The sequence below is a fragment of the Melanotaenia boesemani genome, chromosome 12 (genome assembly GCF_017639745.1).
Source record: "Melanotaenia boesemani isolate fMelBoe1 chromosome 12, fMelBoe1.pri, whole genome shotgun sequence".
Taxonomy (NCBI): domain Eukaryota; kingdom Metazoa; phylum Chordata; class Actinopteri; order Atheriniformes; family Melanotaeniidae; genus Melanotaenia; species Melanotaenia boesemani.
Genome location: NC_055693.1, coordinates 31,192,105 through 31,211,579, shown reverse-complemented (window position 1 = coordinate 31,211,579; position 19,475 = coordinate 31,192,105). Strand labels below are relative to the sequence as shown.

The window sequence follows — 19,475 nt, the reverse complement described above, 5'->3', positions numbered from 1 at the left end:
CTTATTTGACCTACACTCAAAAAAATAATTCATTGGAAGAACTCATTTTAATTGAGGGCAGTTTTTCCATCCAATAAATATATGTAGGGTGAACTCAAACAATCTACATTCATACAATGTAATAAATTTGAGTTAGTCCAACAAATTTTCTTTTAATTGCTTTGAATTGAAATAATTATATATAATAGATGTGAGTGATTTAGGTTAGTTCAACTCAAAATAATGTAATTTAATGGAATTAAATTATTTTCACTTCTTTAGTATAAGTGGTTTATGTTCAACCAACTCAATTAAAATAAATTCAATGGAGGATAAATTATATCAATAATGACATTAAAAACATTTTGGTTTGGTGAACTCAACTTTATTAAAACTTTAATAAAGATGGAAAATGCATTCTTACGTCTCAAAACATTATGCTTTGAATACGTACAATTCAACTGTGAAGTAAGCTATAAAAGTTAAAGTGAGAAAACATCAATGACTATATAAAACTAATGAATTATTCAAAATTTGAAAAAAACAAAAACAAAAAAGAAAACAAAAAAAACACACCATAATTAAATATGTAAATAAATAAAATATTAAAGCAAAATGGAGTATAAAACTCAAAATACATAAAAATGCACATCCTGACAGTTTTAACTTCAATTTGTAACATATAAACCATTTTTCGATAAAATACAGTGCTTAACACTAAAACCAGTTTCACAATACAAGGTTTTAAGCATCTTTTCACATGTCAAAGAAAGGGTCAAGATTTGAAATAAAGTGGACAAAATTAACTGAAAAAACACCAAAGATGTTTTGTAAGACTCCAATAGACTTCACAGTCAATGACCAAACTGTGGTTTGTTTGGTAGGGAAAGAGTTATTAAAATAAATATAACTGAGCTGCCTTCAATGAGTTCAATATCCAGAAACGTATACAAAAATGGAGCGAGAGAAAAAAGCCTAGGACTCAGCAAACCTTTCCTTGCAGACAAGGGCAGAAAAATTCCAAAATTCTCAGAGCTGGTGTGCAGTTTCAACAATAACAAATCAGAAAATCTTATAACCAGACCTTGGCTTTAGTGGTCAATACAATTATAGACATTATTAAAATGTTGTACTATTTCCTAAGAAAAAACTGCTCTATTAAAACCTTTAACAATTTAGGTTGCTATACATGTTCTTTATACTTCTAATTTTTGCCATCTGTCCAAAGCAAATTTCAAGGCACTCCCCAGAAGACAGTATGTACTAAAACGATTACTCCTTTAAAATGGAACATTTGTACCATACAAAAACATATTTGAGTGTTCTGGAGGCTTTTTCTGTAAAAATAAGTCTTGCCAAAAAAGCCACAAAGAAAATTATGGCCAACTTTTAAAACTAATTTTGATTCGAACCAATTCAGATTTCCAAGTGGTGGTACTGAAATACAGAACAAGGAACAGTTTTGCAATCACAAGGAGATAGACTCAGATGTACCATTGAAACCGCTGACACAAATGGTTGGCATCAAAGACGTGAGCTTTTAAAGAGATAAAATGAAAATGGAAAAACAAAGTCTCTTAGACCAGACAAATTACAAATCAATAGAACTCAATCATTACAAATTCAATGTGAAAAAAATGTTTGCACTTTTTTGTGTGTTGCATCATTTTTGGGTCCATTACAGTCCTTGCATCACCAGGTGGCAGGGGCAAAGTAGCTTTAGTTGGGACTAAAAGCAAATGATGGCTACAGTTAAGTGTCACAGTGACTAGTGAGGATGCATAGTTTAAATTTGTCCAAATCTATTGAATCCATTCCACTCTTAAAGTCTGTTCATCCTGCACAAAGATTTAGTTAAGTGCTTTTAAAATGAGAAGAGAAGGCATCCATGAACTGTCTTCAAATAGTGAGATCACTCAGGCAGCAAGTTTAAATTGGAACATGAACACCATTAACCCCAAAGAGTTCTTTTTGTGTGGGATTTGGGTAGGGGGATTAAAATGTTTTTCAGTCCGATATCCATTTCCTCAAGCACAAAGGCCTAAGCAAACAGCTTGATCTTCAGCTGCTGTATTTTTACATTCAGTTTGTGTCCATCCAAGTTCATTATGAGCTTCTGACAAAACTCAAAGGTGTACTTGAGGTCATCTGGAAAACTCAGATCAAGGGCATAAATCAATCCAAACAGTAAGATGAATGCCTTGATGACACTACTGAGGTTGGTCAGGACCTTAACACCTTCGATAACAACACCAACATCCTCTGGCTCCTGAATCCCGTCTCTTCTGATAGTGTAAATACCCATGACTGTGGCTGCAATGCTCCTTGAAATGTCATCCTCAGTGGAAGAGATCTGAAAAACAACAAACTGTAATAAGAAAACAAATCAGGGTTTCCCCCTGAAACCTCGTGCAGGTGGTGCTGGGGCAACTGATTACCGGCCCACCATGTTTTTGTAAAATAAATAAACAAGTTTAAGTTGACAGAATGTGATGTTGTAAGTCATTATTAACAAAATATTTAAACAACTTCTGTTTAACATTTTGGTGGGATCTATAATTGGCCCTCTTTTCCATCTAAAAAAAAAAAAGGTACCATGATACATGCCATTACTTTATAGAAGTGTTTAGAAAACTTTGTCACCACTACAAAATATACATTTTAATAATTTAACTCTGAACTCTGTAGAACTAGTTACAGACAGTTTCTGCAAGATCAAGCAAGGTTACATGTATGGAGGGTTATTTCATATTTTCCAGCCACTAAAGGCATTTAAACCCACCAGTTATTGCATTGTGCTGCACGTTAATACTGGCTCAAAGGTTTCAGTGATTAATAGTCTAGAACATGAAAAACATTAGAGAAGAAACATTTATTGATTGGTTTATTAATTTTAGTCAGTGTAATGAATATAATTGACCATTTAATTTTTGCTTTTGTGTGCTGCATCTCAATGCCTGTGCTATGGTGCAGAGTGCCAATCAGTACGTTGAGTAACCATGCTTCAATGAAGACCCTGGTTGAGGCTCCTTGTGTTTCTCGCTGGCGTTGATTGCGCACAGCTTTTCGTTTTTCTTCTGAGTTTATTGCAGTAAGAACTCTTATTTTCAGTGTGTTCTAGACATTTACAACTGATGCGCACCTCTACAGAAGGAGCGTCCTTCTCATGGCTTGATGTGAAAATAAGCAGAAATTAAACATTTTCTTTGCTGTCGTGCGGCATTTCAGGATTCCACACGGGCTACACCAGTTTTCTTTTTCCTTTCCTGCACAGTGCAACTTTCACAGAATGCACTCTAGTCGCTTTTCCACTTTTTCCACAGCTGAAACCACCTCTGAACCGTGCCACTTTGATGTTTATTGTCGTAGCTCCAGGAAGCTGCTCTAATGACGCGCTAAAGTCCTGTAGCTTAAGCTGGCTAAGCCTCATTTAGCCATGGCCCGGTTAACGTTCACGAGGTTGGCTAATGGCAGCTCTGCTCCTCCAACTAAAAAAAAAAAAAAAAAAAAAGGAGTCCAAGACCCTTTCTCTGTCGCATGTTGCTATTTGGCATAGGTTTTACCAGGAAAAGAGGTGGAGACAGGCAGCAACACCTGACATCATGACCCCCTGCGTGTTGTCGTATTGACTACAAGGTGCCGCTATTGTGCTTCAACCAATCTGACCAGAGATGCTGAATAAACCTTTGCTATCACTACTGGTGTAGAAAAGAAAAGCATTTATAAACACATAAACAAATGACGCCTCCACCAGGCTTATAATACACTGGGGGAAACCCAGCTAATACATCTATGAGTTATCTTTTTATCTAACCAAGTTGTCTTTTCCGAAGTAAACCACAATTTATGTCCATCAAAGCCTGATCATTTTAAAGTGACCTCCAGTGTCGGGTATTTAGTACTTTTGAGGTTCTAGACATACTGTGTTCTCATCTAATCAAATATTTTGGTGTGGGATGGGCTCTCTGAAGCTGTAAAATAAACTTACCAAATATTCCTTGAAGAAAGAGTCTGGATCTTCGTTTAAGTAGATCATCAAGCTTTTGAGAATTCTCTCCCTCCTTATGTCAATGTCGTCGCACTAATGCAAGGATGATAGAAACATTTATTCTAAGGCGAGTATGATGACATTTGTATGAGGAATTTTTTTGCATTTAAACATGGCTACTTAAGTAAACTAGAGAGGAAATCAATGGAAGTGCGTAAGGTTGTGTGGATTAACACACCTTTAAAAACAGGTCCTCAGAAACAATTAGTTAACATGCTCAACAAGAGATACTTCCAAGACATTCAATGTACCAAAAAAAAAAAATTAAATAAAAAAAAAAAACATTTACATTATGCATCTATTATTTATACTAACCAAATCATTGATTGCCATTGTATTCTTTATCCTTTGCCCTTTCAATCCTCCTTTGGACGTGAAAATCTGTGTCAGCTTGTCTGAAAAGTTATCCAGCTGAGACAGAAATTTTGCTTGGAGTGGCTTGGTAGTGATCCGCATGAACTCTGCATTCACCTGACAAATACATTTTTAAAAAATTAGCCGAGTTAAGTCTATTTATTTTAAGTACATTTCAAAAAACAAATATCTGACAACTTGATTCTAATTTGTAGCTAATTAATTACATAAAAATCCCATTTTCAATAAGTATAGTTTTGTGAGGAATAACATTCAGAACTGTACATTAACATCAATAATATCAAAACACTAAGAATACTAAGAACGGCAAATTCACTTGCTTCATTTTCTTGGAACAGAGCAGGCCACCTGCTCTTGAACTCCTCGATCATGAGCATCAAATGTGGCCCAGTAGTTTTGACAGTTTTACATGACATAAGGGATTACTGGCGCAAAATCGGTACTTAAATCTGACATACATTTAATGAAAGCAACAGCTGCTAAAAGTGAAAGATCGATACAGAGAGGTCCAGCCTTCATCCAGCATGTGGGATGGGAACCAAAAATAACAATTTGACTTGATGTGGTGCACATCTAAAGTTATTAAGAAATGGATTAACTCTGGTACCCTGAAAACACATCAGTGTGCACCATGTACATTAGCAATCACTTCATTGTAGACACTCATTCTGAATAAGGGAGAAAATAATTGCGAGGTTGCTAAATGGCGAGACAATTCACAACGCTCAGCGGTGTGGTCTCTCTGCACTTTACTGAGGCAGCCGAAGCCGCCTGTACATCCCCCGCAGATACCTTCACATATTGCCAATAACGAGCTGTTAAACACACCACTGATAAAATAGAAGAGAACCGAGCCCCCGGATTTCAAACAGGCCGAGTTCACGTGTTTGGTACGCCATACCGAGACTGCAAATGAGCGCTCATATTCAAACTACTATTTGGTCCTCAGCCGTTTTTAACTGGTGCACTGAGCCATTACAGTTCACCTGGATTTCGCTACAACACGCGACGGTGCTTTTATTACAGTTTCTTACAGTAGAGAATGAGGAGCCAAATTGCTCGATTTATAAAATTTTCCTGACTTTGTAAAGTAATCTTTATGTTGCTTGAAAGATGCTAACAATCAGCAACGGGCGGATATTTGCGAGCTAGTCCGCCTTTATTCAAACAGGAAAAATGAAATGCAAGTCACGTTTTTTCCACAATTACGGTAGTAATACAAAGCTACTGTGAACTCACATATTGTGTTTTGCTGATACCATAGTACAAACATTAATTCGGCACAACTTAAAGTTATACACTTACCAGAAACTGATGTATATTTTCAAATGTGGCGGTCCAAAACACTGCTTCAGGTAGAGGCGGAAAAAAACGGAAGAGGAAATGGTTCACGCGAGAGCACTTATACATGCGCATGCGCACGGGGGCGGGCACAAGAACATTTTAAATAATTTTGAGTTAATGAATCTGAGACTGTTTGCTATGAAATCATTTTACTTTACACCAATTAAGTATAAATATAGTAACATTTAACTGTTAAATATAGGTAAATTGGATTAAATCTGAATGTGTCACCTTAAAGAGGGGCTTGAACCAGTTTTTTGAGTGTATGCACCACAATTTCACATAGGCAGATGTAAATATTTACAGAATAGTTTTATTCGTCTGATTACCAGTACAGCTATTCATAATATATAATTTAGTGAATTTTACAATTGAGGAAACTTGAGTAGAATTAAGTTCAAGATGTCATTGGTTTGGCCTTGACAAAACCACATTGACAAAATTGTTGGTACCGTTCAGTTAATAAAAGAAAAACTCATAATGGTCACAGAAATAACTTGAATCTGACAAAAGTAATAATAAATAAAAATTCTATGAAATTTAACCAATGAAAGTCAGACATTGCTTTACAACCATGCTTCAACAGAATTATTTAATTAAGTAAACTCATGAAACAGGCCTGGACAAAAATTATGGTACCCCTAGAAAAGAATGAAAACAATGTGACCAAAGGGTGTCACAGGTGTCTACAATCTTGTAATCAGTCAGTGGGCCTATATACAGGTTACAAGTAGTCACTGTGCTGTTTGGTGACATGGTGTGTACCACACTCAACATGGGCCAGAAGAAGCAAAGGAAAGATTTGTCTCAGGAGATTAGAAAGAAAATTATAGACCAGCATGTTAAAGGTAAAGGCTATAAGACCATCTCCAAGCAGTTTGATGTTCCTGTGACTACAGTTGCACATATTATTCAGAAATTTAAGATCCAAGCGACTGTAGCCAACCTCCCTGGACGTAGCCACAGGAAGAAAATTGATGAGAAATCAAAAAGATGGATAATACGAATGGTAACAAAAGAGCCCAGAAAAACTACTAAAGAGATTAAAGGTGAACTTCAAGCTCAAGGAACATCAGTGTCAGATCGCACCATCCGTTGTTGTTTGAGCCAAAGTGGACTTAATGGGAGACGACCAAGGAGGAACCATTGTTGAAAACAAATCAAAAAAAGCCAAACTACATGTTGACAAACCACAAAGCTTCTGGGAGAATGTCCTATGGACAGATGAGACAAAAATAGAACTTTTTGCCAAAACACATCAGCTCTAAGTTTACAGACGGAAAAAGGAAGCATACCAAGAAAAGAACACCGTCCCTACTGTGAAACATGGAGGAGGCTCTGTTATGTTCTGGGGCTGCTTTGCTGCATCTGGCACAGGGTGTCTTGAATCTGTGCAGGTACAATGAAATCTCAAGACTATCAAGGGATTCTAGAGAGAAATGTGCTGGCCAGTGTCAGAAAGCTTGGTCTCAGTTGCAGGTTATGGGTCTTGCAACAGGACAATGACCCAAAACACAGCTAAAAACACCCAAGAATGGCTAAGAGGAAAACATTGGACTATTCTAAAGTGGCTTCTATGAGCCCTGACCTAAATCCTATTGAGCATCTTTGGAAGGAGCTGAAACATGCCATCTGGAAAAGGCTCCCTTCAAACCTGAGACAACTGGAGCAGTTTGCTTATGAGGAGTGGACCAAAATACCTGCTGAGAGGTGCAGAAGTCTCATTGACAGTTACAGGAATCGTTTGATTGCAGTGATTGCCTCAAAAGGTTGTGCAACAAAATATTAAGTTAAGGGTACCATCATTGTTGTCCAGGCCTGTTTCATGAGTTTATTTGTTTAAATAATTCTGTTGAAGCATGGCTGAAAAGCAATGTCTGACTTTCATTGGTTAAATTTCATAGAATTTTTATTTATTATTACTTTTGTCCGATTCAAGTTATTTCTGTGAACATTGTGAGTTTTTCTTTTATTAACCGAAGGGTACCAACAATTTTGTCCACGTCTGTATGTTGTTCTAATGTTCTAGATCATAATGCAGCTTACCAACTGTCTCCATGGTGATAATAGTTGTTATAAAACCACCAGATGTGATGACTGAAGTTAAACAGTCAAGATTGAAAAAGAAACTCTAATAAAAACGTACACATCTGGATAAACACACACACACACACACACACACACACACACACACACACACACACACACACACACACACACACACACACATATATATATATTTGCCTTAATCCCTGTGTTTGTGTGGACATAACCTCGGAGGGAGAAAGTCTGATACTTGAAATGGCAGCAAGGACAACAGTGTATTGAATGATGATACAAGTGAAATATCAACCAAGGCTGCTATCACTCATCTGATTCTGCAGTGTTAGTTATTTTGTTGAAACACACACTGAGTGCTGAGACACCTCTCTTTAGAATATATGAAATTTACAAAAAGTGACAGCTGTGGATTAAAAAGTTCAAAGGCTCTATCACTGGTTAAGGCTCGATCACTGGTTTCTGTTTATATTTAAATGTGTGTATTTTACATGTTCCTTCTACCTGAAGGAGTTTTTGGTCCCTTGTACAACACCATATACACTTAGACACACTCAGTACACATACTTTTTGTTCCTAGAATCCTTAAAGTTGTTGCCCGTCTGTCATTTCATTATAGAGCCCCCTAAGATATGATAACATAAACACAACATAACATGTAATAACCTCCCACTTTCTCTTAGATCAACTGCCTCTTTTCAGTGTTTATTTTTTTTTTTTATTTATTTTTTATTATTGTCTTTATTTTTTTCATCTTCAAACACCATGCGCATGTTTCTAATTCATGGGTAACTTTATATTACTGATGTTAATTCACGTTTTTTCCTCATTTTGTTATCTTGTCTTTATTTATCTATTATTATAATTATTTCTTATTATATATATATATATATATATATATTCTTTATAATTCTTCTTTTTCTTCTTCTTCTTCTTATTATTATCATTAGTAGTAGTAGTATTTGTATAACTTGACATTTGTGTGGTGGGTGAGCAAGTTGTCCCTAAGTTGTCTTTTTTTATTTTTTATTTTTTTGCTTGTTTGTAATGTTTTATGTTTGCTTGTATGTATATGTCATCTCAATGTGTTGTATATCTTTTGTTTTCACAAACCCTCTTGAAAACAAGACGTTGCATCTCAAGGGGCTATCCATTAAATAAATTTCAAATTGTGCATCAAAAAGGTGGAAAATATGTGAGAAAACAGTTTCTCTTTCAAAAATTCCATCTTTAATTTCATGAGATTCCTTATTCTGCAAGGAATGTTCAGTTTGACAGGAACCTATCAGGCTCATGTAACACACAGTCATGTAAACACACACTGTGTGCCCTTAGCCCTGCTGATGATGCTAATGTTAATCCACACTAAATCATTTCACTGCATGCAATGGGCGTATAACTCTCCTCATAAATGTATTTTTAGCCTGTGGTCTCGCTAGCTCTGCGCAGCCCAAACTCCTGACCATCTTCTTGATAAAAAGACATGAAATATGATGTGTCCTTAATATAAAACATACTCCCCGGGCGTACAGAGGGAGAGAGAAGTTTCTACCCAGCCCCCCAAAACTCCTGAATGTTCTGTTCTTCAAGTTAAAAACATCTTTCATCTCAGAATGAGCAGGCTCGTCTGTTAGTGCCATGAAACATGGATCTCAAGTGCACTTCCCAGAGTCAATCTAAGGTTCAATCGTCAGGCCACAGTGTATTTATTAAGCCACATCTGGGATTGTCATTACAGGGCTGAAACTTGGGTAAAAAGCAAAGGGAAATGAATGTGATGGAGTGGTGTAGAAAGTACATGAGCTTACAAAGTAGAACAAGGAGACAAAATGGAGAAAATAAATTCAGAGTTCCTGATTTTCTCACAGAGTACCATGTTGGTTTAGACACTAACAATAACTTATTTATTTTCCTTCCTAAACTGGGTCTCACTTGACAGCCTTTCTCAATCTCTCAACAACTTTGAAAGGTCAGAGTGGATCTAGCTACTATATGAACACATGGCATGGACAAAAACAGTTCTAGTCCCTACACATCTGGTCATAACAACATTGAGGACAGGCTTTAAAGCATAGCTGTGACCAATGCAGCACCAAAACAGTGAAAATAGCAATGGTGTTCACAGCTGCAGAGGTCAGAAATTTAAGCCACTAAAGACAGAAAATGAAATCTATCCCTGGAATCTGTGCGCCTTACAGCTAGCAGCCTCTTCTTTGCATCTTTATCTGCTAACTCAGTTGTGTGTGCATATAAGTGTGTGTGTGTTTCTTGTTCTTTCTCCGTTGCCTGGAATCACATTAAAAGTTGTACATGAGAAGTTCAACTTCCTGTACTGGGTGAGTTCCAAGGACCCATTGAGCATATAAAAGAAGCACAGAGGGAAAGGCTAAATCAGCTACAGAGGATGCAACACATTAATTCCTTAACAAAGCCAATGTTTGGGATGACTGGAAGACTCAACCGGAAGATCAATGCTGACCATGTGTTTTAACGGTACCCTGAAAAACATGGACATCAGATTTGAGACGTCAGATTTGAAGAAAAAAATGATTGAAAAACACTGACAGATAAGGAGATTTTCCACTGCCCTGCATCTTCTGTAGCAGACTCTTTTATCTCTGCATTTGTATAGCAGCGATGCTTTCTGATTCTGCTCATGTGGTTGGGTGCATTGGAGTCTTAACGTCAGCTTTTCATGTGAGTTCAACCAGGCTATGTTGGGAGTGCTTAAAGGTGGTCTACTCACATGAGACCTGAAACTGTTCTTTATGGTGTGTGAGTTTCATGGCAGGACGTAGCTGCCTGGCTTTTCCTCTCAAAGATCATGCATTGTAGCCTGAACTGTTAGTAGTCTGGAATAAAAGTCTTTTTTGATTCATAACAGAATACCAGAAGCAGGTAGAGTGCAGGTACACCTGCCTCATAATAAATGTTTCAATGTTTGTGTTCATGAAGCTCTGGGTTTGAGATCTGAGATGATGATGCCCTGAAATGGTTCTGTTTATTTGAATTAGGTTTGAGATGCTGTCATGATTCATCTAATGAGGTTGGGATTTCCCAGCTGTCCCTGAACGCATCCCCCTTTCACCCAACCTGATTACTGATGCGCTGATGCTCTTGAAATACCTGTGTGTGACAACAGATTGTCTTGGTTCTTCCCTGCACGTATCCAGCCTTTGTTTTTCTGCCTGTCTGCCTGTCTGCCTGTCTCCCGTCGACCTTGTGATTCTGGACCTGGATATTCATCTCTGCCTGCTCCCTGACTGGTAACTCTGCTTTGTTTATTGATTGGATTTCCTGGATTACTCACCTCTGGATTGCTCTCAGGATTTGGATTCTGGATCACGGACTTGGTTTCTCTGCCCCGACGTAGAAACATGGAAGCGCCTGCCACTGCCTTCCACCACTCGAAATCCCTGATCTGCTGCAGTGACATCATCACTAACCTCTTTTCTATTCAGCAGTTGTCAACCCCACTCCAGCGGGATCCCTCCAGGTTCCTCCGGTCCTGTGCCTGGTTCTCACTCACCACCTTACGCTGGACGCACAACGACACCTGGTACGTGGAATCATATTATCCTGCATCATAGCCACAGACTTCCTGCCTCCTAACACCTGTTCTCGTACCCCAGAGGAGCTGACCAAGAGTGACCGGATTTCACATGTTATCATATTCACATTGTTCAATAAAACTCCTTTACCTATCCCTGGGTTCCTGATATTTATTGAGTCCAATCTCCGGGTCTGTGACCGATGCAGCCCACTAGAAAAACTTTATCTGATGAAAGTTTTAAAATTAAACACTTCTGACATTTCTCTACTCTGGAAAAAGTGAAGCATCTTCTGTAAACTGGTCATAGATGGCTAAACACCAGCCCTGCTCTGACCCACACCCACTTCATTTCCATCCAGCAGCAGAGCTAGTGCCACCATTTGATTGTATAACTGATAATGGCTGCTCTTTCGCACTACTGGAAACACAAACATGCCACATCCCTATGATGTCATGAGGAAGGATTATTATTTTTATGGCAGTTCAGAGCGGGGTGCAGAAAGACTTCCTCCCACTGATGTATCTAAGGCTTTAAAACTTCTGTAATTATATATAACAAGGCACTAAACCCTCAAGGTGAGGCGTTACAGACTCACATCACGTGTGTGATTGTGAATTGTTGAGTGGTCCAAATACCCCTCTTTCCTGATATCTGCAGCCAGTGGTTCAGCAGGTCATTGCCTCAATCCCTAAAGCCCTTCATCTATATAAGTTCAGTGCAGTTCATCAACCATCCTCATTAACAGCTCATGGCTCAGCTGCTATGTTGTTGGTTTATCTGACTCATATTGTCTTCATGGAGTGAAGGCAATTTGTTTTCTGATCTATTTGGTTTCTTATAATATATATATATATATGTATATATATATATATATATATATGTATAAAACTAGTTCTTACACTAAATTGCTCAGCCTCTCTGTCTGAATTGCTCACTGTGTACAACCCCATCAGGTCCCTCAGGTCAGCAGATGCAGCTCCTCCAGTTGTTCTAAGAATCAGATTCAAGGCTTTGGAAGGTGGCTTCAGTTACTGCGGTCCTGTCCTCTGGAACAAGCTACAATATCAACATTTAAAACCAAACTTAAAACTTTACTAATCTCACAGGCTTTCTTTTACTACTGCTGAGTCTATGTTTGTTGAAATGTACCAATTGCATTGGTTTTTATGTCTATTTTTGTGCTCGTGTGAGCGTATGTTAGTGTGCTCGTGGGTGTGTAAATGTACGTCAGAGAATATGTACATATTGTTTTTGTATTTCTTGTTTTTTTTTATTTAAAGCACATTGCGTATAAATGTAGTGAAATGTGCTATATAAATAAAATTGCCATTGACATTGTATGTCAGTCATGTGATTTTTATGGGCCTTTAATCTTTGTTTTCATTCTTGCCAACCATTTGTAGTAAAACCTTACCAGTTTGCAAATTTGAATTTGTACCAAAAGTTAGGGATTTAAGTTTGGTTTGTGGATAGCTATTTCATTTTTTGCAGATTTGTTTCTGTTGGTGGTTGTTACACCTTTAACATTGTTACACTGTATATCATTTTCTTAGTTTGTTCCTACATCTCATGGTTTAATTTTCAAATTGTTTTTAGTTATAGCTATTAGTTGTGTGCATTACAATTAACAATAAATCATTTTACTTTTAACCATCTTATGAGGTTTCAATACATTTTTTGCTTTCCCCTGATTGATCAAAGGTTTTAACATAATGGGGGCTCGTCCGGGATCGCTTCTTGAGCCTGAGATAACATGGTGAGTTTTAGTAGTTTAGTAATTAAATTTGAGTGTGTGATTGTAGGTGGAGCTGTGGGTAACTGCTTTGGTTCTTTGGCACTTTGAAGAATAAACGCTGACTGCCTTCTACTTGTAGATGAGACTCATAAGTATATCACAAAATCCCTTTGATTTTACTTTGCAACTCTAAAAATAATTAGTTTTATCAATAGTTATTAATATGTAATGTGTCTGGTTTATCTTAGTAATCACTGATAAACATTATCTTGCGCTGTTAATACACCTGGCAAAAATTACATCTACATTTGGGCTTTTTTGGGATTGTATGATGAAATAAAGTGAGACATTAAAAGTTAGTTATCAGATTGTCATGATATCGATCTTACCTCCGATTGTACCCCATATTCCGAGAACCTACAAAAGTAGTTTTTCTTCATTGTGCTCATGCAAGAGTTTTTGCAACACTCCAAGTAAGAAAAGTCTTTCATGTGTTCATTTTCAACAAGTGTAATACATGTTTTGGCAAGTGAAGCGACTTTGAACAATCATGTCATTGACACAAAGCAGTCTTTGAACCACAGCATCCTTGTATAGAGCCTTCATTCTTGCCTTCTATCAGCCTAATCCTAACACTGAAGCTTGCTCATATGCTGGTACCTTCATTCAACATGATGATCTAAATATACTCAGACATTATTTACACAAGCCTTATCTGCAAGATTGTCTTCTTAAACTGATTTCAGTCCAGCTCGGGGCTTTGATTCTTCTGCATTCATGTCTCTCTTTAAGCTGTAAAAAGTTTGTCTGTAGAAATGTTTGTCAGCTGCTCTGCTTCAGCCCGACATGAGGTCAATGTAGATGGAAAGGTACGATAACGTCTAAAATATGACTTGTTATAAAACGTTCTAGGAAGATGGTTCTCTGCAGGTGACAGACAGTCCCAAGCTGAGCCATAAAACCATGTATGGGGTTGAGAAAAGGAGGTCTTAGTGATCCTGTCTGAAAAGGTCAAGGTCTAATCTCTCTGTGTGCGTAAGGAGTGACCTAAATTGCGCTTTGTTTTGTGTCAGTGGGGAACATGCAAAAGATTTTTCAGTAAAATTAAAACAGACATTGCTAAGTTTTTAATAACTCTGGGGCACAAAAGTTAACATTAATAGGAAGTAATTGAAATATGACCCCCCCCCCCCCCCCCCCCCTTTTGGTGATATTTGGCAGGAAAGGAGAAAATAATTTAGTTCTTGGCAGGAACTGTGACTGGGGTGATCACCTTTTGGCACACATATAAACAAATAGATTAAGTCGTAAAATCGTTGGCCGTTGTTTGGGTGTAGAAAAAAAAACAAAACAAAAAAAACAAACAAAAAAACAAGTTTCATTACCTAATGAATTCTGTATTTTTACACAGATGTTTTGTGTGGTTACAGAAACAGTATGGTTTATTGCAGATGCAATAGTGACCTAAAACACATCAGCTTGGGAAAGGGGATGAATGACATAAATGGGATATATACAGTTATTTGTGCTGTAACAGCAAACAACACAAAATATGAAACTGTCTTAAGGCCTTTTTATGCTTGGAAGTGCTTTAAGTTTACATTTTGTGAAGTAAAAAAGAAAAAAAAACAGGAATATAAATTGCTCTCTCTTGGTTTTCTCTGACGTTAACACATAATATTGAATTTTTTTTCTGAATGAGAAAGGACCGTATTTATACAGGTGTCAATGCATAGAGCCTGGAATGCAACAGCATTGTCCAGGTCTGCAGGTGGTCTGTGTCACATTATAATAAGCTGCCATGTCTGTTAAAACAGCTTCTAAAAAGAAAAAGTCCTCGGATCAAATGCCATTTTCCTCTTAACATACCCCAATATTCCAAGTGCAAAAACAGTGATCTCAATTCACATGAAGCTAAAATAATACAATTTCCTGCCACCCAAATAAGTTGGAACAATTTAAGAAAGTATTTCCAGCACAACAGGTGCTGGAAATACTAACAAGTTTGTGTTTACTTTTGTTCAGATTAAAGACCATGAAATTAAACCAATAGCACAGAAGTAAAAAGGCCTGCTTTGTCTGAAGAAAGAAAAGAAAAAAAAAAGTAGCACTTGAACACACCACCAAGACAACTTTTAACTGCCTCCTAGTACAATATATGCCTTTACGAGAGGAAATAACTTGATTGCAGAAGGGAGAAGTAGTCCATACATTATTCAATAAGGGAAACTCAAAGACCACCTAGATTTTAGAAAAATAGTTTATTATTAGTTCAGATTTTAGTATCCAACACAGATGATCATTTGTTACAATTTATTTTATGCTTTTTATACTGCTTACAAAAGTGTGTTTTAATTTAAACTAATCATAAATTGTGCATATTTATGCTCTTATGAAGCAGTCAAGTTTTATGCAGAAAAGAATTAAAAATATAATGTTATATTGGCTTATAAAGCTATAGGGATAAGAACTTTGATCTTGTCTTGTGAATGGGGTTTTTGACTTTCAGTTCAGCTTTTTTTGAATAGCTCATGACAAAGTCATCTCAAGGGACTCAGTTAATTTTAATCCAACTCATTGTAGTGCAAGTATAAAATGATACACATTAGCCTGATTTATAATAACTGTGTTGCCATGGTTTTGGGCTGAGATTGGTTTTTCCCAGCTATCTCTGAAAGCCTCTTTCCTCAAGCACTGATTGCTGACGCTCCCTACCCATGTTGCTCCCTAGTTAAGCAGCAATCTTACTACTTCTCACTGCCAGATCAGAGTTATCTCCTGAGTGAATCCAGCCCTACTCAATCTTCTTTTTGACCTTTGTTTACAACCTGTTTCTCCTTTTTAGGATTTTTTTTGTCCTTGCCTGCCCCAGCCTGGTAATTTCTGCTTCCTCCTTGTGGTTTTCATGTTTTTTGGCTCTTGGACTGTCTTATCAGATTGGAGTTGTATTCTGACCAAGCTTGATATTCCTTGTTTGATGGATGAAAAGGAACACTGAGCCTTAAAGAAACGCCTGTCTGAATTTAAGTATTGGATCTTTATTTACTCTCCAGTTTTCATTCTAGTTAATTACCTCTTCACCTGTTGCTCGCAGCTCTCTAAAGAGGATGCCTGTAAGGACATCATCACCCCTACTAGTACATTCCCTCACTGCCAAAGTCACTCCACCTAAATTCATTCAGTTTTGTTACCTCTGTTCTCTTACGTCCACAGAAGAGCCAGTTGCCAGATCCAGATTTCACTTTCAAGACGTACCTGTCACAATAAATCACAATAAAATCTTAACTGTCCAATTCTGAGGTCACTGATCTTCTGTGGGTTCAGTCTGTTGAGTCGTTATGTGTTCATGTAAACTAAATCCTAAAACAAGAATAATAATAATGACCTAGCTAAGGAAACCAACAGATTTGATTGAATCCTTCATCCTTCCCTGCATGGGGAGACAGTGGAAAGGAAAAACTCCAATAGAGCCAGAACCAGGAAGGACATCCATCTGCCTCAGCTGGTTGGGGGTGAAGAGGGCTGGAAAGAGGGACCAACAAGCAGCGTAGCTGTAAGCTGGGATACCTGCTGACAAAGATAAGGAAAGGTTATTGCATAAAAAACAATAATTATGGGACAGTAGAAACAGACTTTAAGTATAAACCCTTTTGTGTCGTCAATTTAATGATGTAAAAAAATGTTTTTCATTTCTAACGCTGGTCCTATTTTAAAGACTGGATCCCAATAGCAAGCTGAAATATAATCATCCAGTAATTATCCAATAGTAGGCTTGTACCTATTTGCTTAGTTAATTCTAGGTGGGGACTTTATTTTTGCTTTGGTTGCTGATACGTCTCATCTCTGGAGCTCAAAAAAGTCCTCGGTGTCCTAAAAGGTAACAATAGTAGCTATTTGTTTTGACGCTTCGCGTCGGATAGTTCACGCCTCTGCGTCTTCCTTTAATTTATGATAATGGACACCTCGTCGGACATCATCCCTTACTTATATTCCAACTAAACTTGGTGTCATCACAGACAGTTGGGAATATTGGAAATAATTGGCACATCTGTTACCCAAAATGTACATTCTGGATGGATGAGAAAAAGTAAGATATGATCATGTAATGTAATCAAATTTATACTATACGAGTTACACAAAAAAGCATACAGTGTCTTTGCAGACCTCCATGCTGCTGACAGCCACACACTCTGCAAATGAAATGAAGACAAATGCTCATTTACAGCACTAAAAGGTATGCTTTCACCATTTCTCATGCAAAGTGGTCATGTGAATAAAAAAGGAGCTGGCAGGGCTGTTGCCTTCTTACGAGAAAGTCAACAAACTCAAGAGCTCTGGTTTAAATCTAATGGCTGGCAGGGCACTCAGTCGCCTCCTCTCCCCCACCTCCAAGACTGCGTGCTCACTGCTGCCTCATGAAGTTTGGCTTCACCGCTTGTTTTCTTAGCACTCCAAACCTCCAGCGGCACTGGCACAGTGCACTTGCTATGGCCCTGTGGTGCCCCTGCTCCCTCCCCTCCTGTTCTCCTCTTATTTAATCCATTTTGCCAGAAGTGTCCTTCTTTGTTAAGAGCTAATGTCCTCAGAAACAGTAACACAGTCAGCTGGCATTTACCCTTGCTGCTTATTAGGATGCAGGGCTTCTGTCTGCTGACTGTCCCTACCAGTCTGCAGTGTGGCTGGCTGTGCAGTGGTGAACTGTGTGGTGGACCACGCCTATGTAGTCTGATTTATACTCTTTTCTTCCTGGGTAGCCACTAGACAGCAGCCAGCTCCTGGAGGGACCAACGGCGGCTTCAACTAAGGGGCCATGCCTGAGGCCCATTTGGTTTTGGTTTCCTTTTGCCTGCCACTGTGCCACACCTAGCATGAGTTGAGCTAAATGAGAGCAGTGTGTAGATTCAAAGCCTGACTTAAACTGAAACCAATAAAAGGCAAGGCTGTGGAAACCACTCCACAGCCACTCACAGGTCATATGTCTGTCTGTCTGTCAATTTATTCGTGTTTTAGTCGACCCACCCTGTCTCCAACTCATTTATGCATAAATTCCTTTTGCACGTTATCACACATAAGCATTTAGAGTCAGGAGCCATGGTTCATGGGTGGATGCTTAGCATTCATTCCTTTCTCCTATGTTTTTTCTTCACTATAGGCTGAAATGTTCACATTCTTTCCAGTGTGCCTTCATTCTTCCATCTCTGAGGCCACTGAGGATTGTCTGTATCTTTTCAGCGGCATTCAAATGTCTGAGTTTTCTGTTCAGTGAACAAATGACCCCGTCAGATTGTTAGGTGTTTTTATTTCACTGCTAGCTATGAAGAAGCGCCTCACAGATTTGATAATATATAATATTTTCATATTTAATGTTTGCAAACAAGTGCTTGACTTTATAAAAAGTGACTTACAGCATAATTTCACCCAGTTATGTAACATCTCTGATATCTGGCAAACTGTTACCTAAGAACCAGGATGAAATATAGACCATCCACACAACAACTCATTCCATAATGTGATTTGGAGTAACATGGAAATAAAAACAGAATTCTATTTGAAAAAAATGTCACCAATCAATTTAAAACCAGTCAATGACATGATTTAAGCTTTTGCTTCTGCCTATTCCCATTTGGCTTATTTGGTTTATAAGAAAGTTTGTGTACTGCAAAAGTTTTGTTTTTCCTTATTTTAAACCCTAAAAATAGAAATAAAAGTGTGGTTCTTCGAAAATGAGAACAAATTTCCTAATAGAATAGAACTTTATTGTCATTGCAACAAGTACAACGGAATTACAATATCTACTATAGTGGATATTTATCAAAACTTTTAAGTGGTCTTTTTTGAAAAAGGTCTCGTAACATTTGCGGCTTCGTACTTTTTATCAACTGTGTGTGTATTTAATCAAGAATCTGGTGCATCTCACCTTCACATGTGGAATTGATTTTTAGCTGAAATTCAGGAGTAGGAGATTTCCAGCATTCACCTTCCTGTTGCCCATTTTCCCTGCATACCCGTAAGTTTATCATTTTCGATGCAAACTCAGTGTTCTTGCTCTTGCTCCTCTTTTGCCTTTCTCCACTTTGTCCTCATTTTCTTCTCTGTTTCATAGGCAGAGATGTGCAAACTCCGGAGCTACAGCTGATCAGCTCATCAATTTTCCTACACTATAGTTATTTGTATAGTTATCTAAAGTGTCAATTTTTAAAATCATCCAATGAATAAATATGCAATATGCTATAAAGGTTGAAAGGTATAAGGAGAAATGTTGCCTGCCAGAATGTCTATCCCCTGTCTAACTTTTGTAATTGAAAACATAAATTCCTCATATATGCTGCAGTAATCAGGCTTTATATAAGGAATATATAGATGCAAACACATACAGGTGGGA

The 19,475-nt window shown here is 37.7% G+C and overlaps 1 protein-coding gene across 1 annotated transcript; it reads right to left on the bottom strand.

Annotated features, from left to right (window-relative positions):
• Window positions 1–342: 342 nt before the first annotated feature.
• LOC121650870 lies at window positions 343–6,002 on the bottom strand. Its single transcript, XM_042002653.1, has 4 exons — window positions 5,708–6,002; window positions 4,343–4,498; window positions 3,968–4,060; window positions 343–2,332 (listed from the first exon to the last, which is right to left on the bottom strand). Exons 1-4 carry the CDS (start codon window positions 5,816–5,818, stop codon window positions 2,021–2,023), a joined length of 672 nt encoding a protein of 223 aa, XP_041858587.1. The 5' UTR covers window positions 5,819–6,002; the 3' UTR covers window positions 343–2,020.
• Between the last annotated feature and the right edge of the window lie 13,473 nt (window positions 6,003–19,475).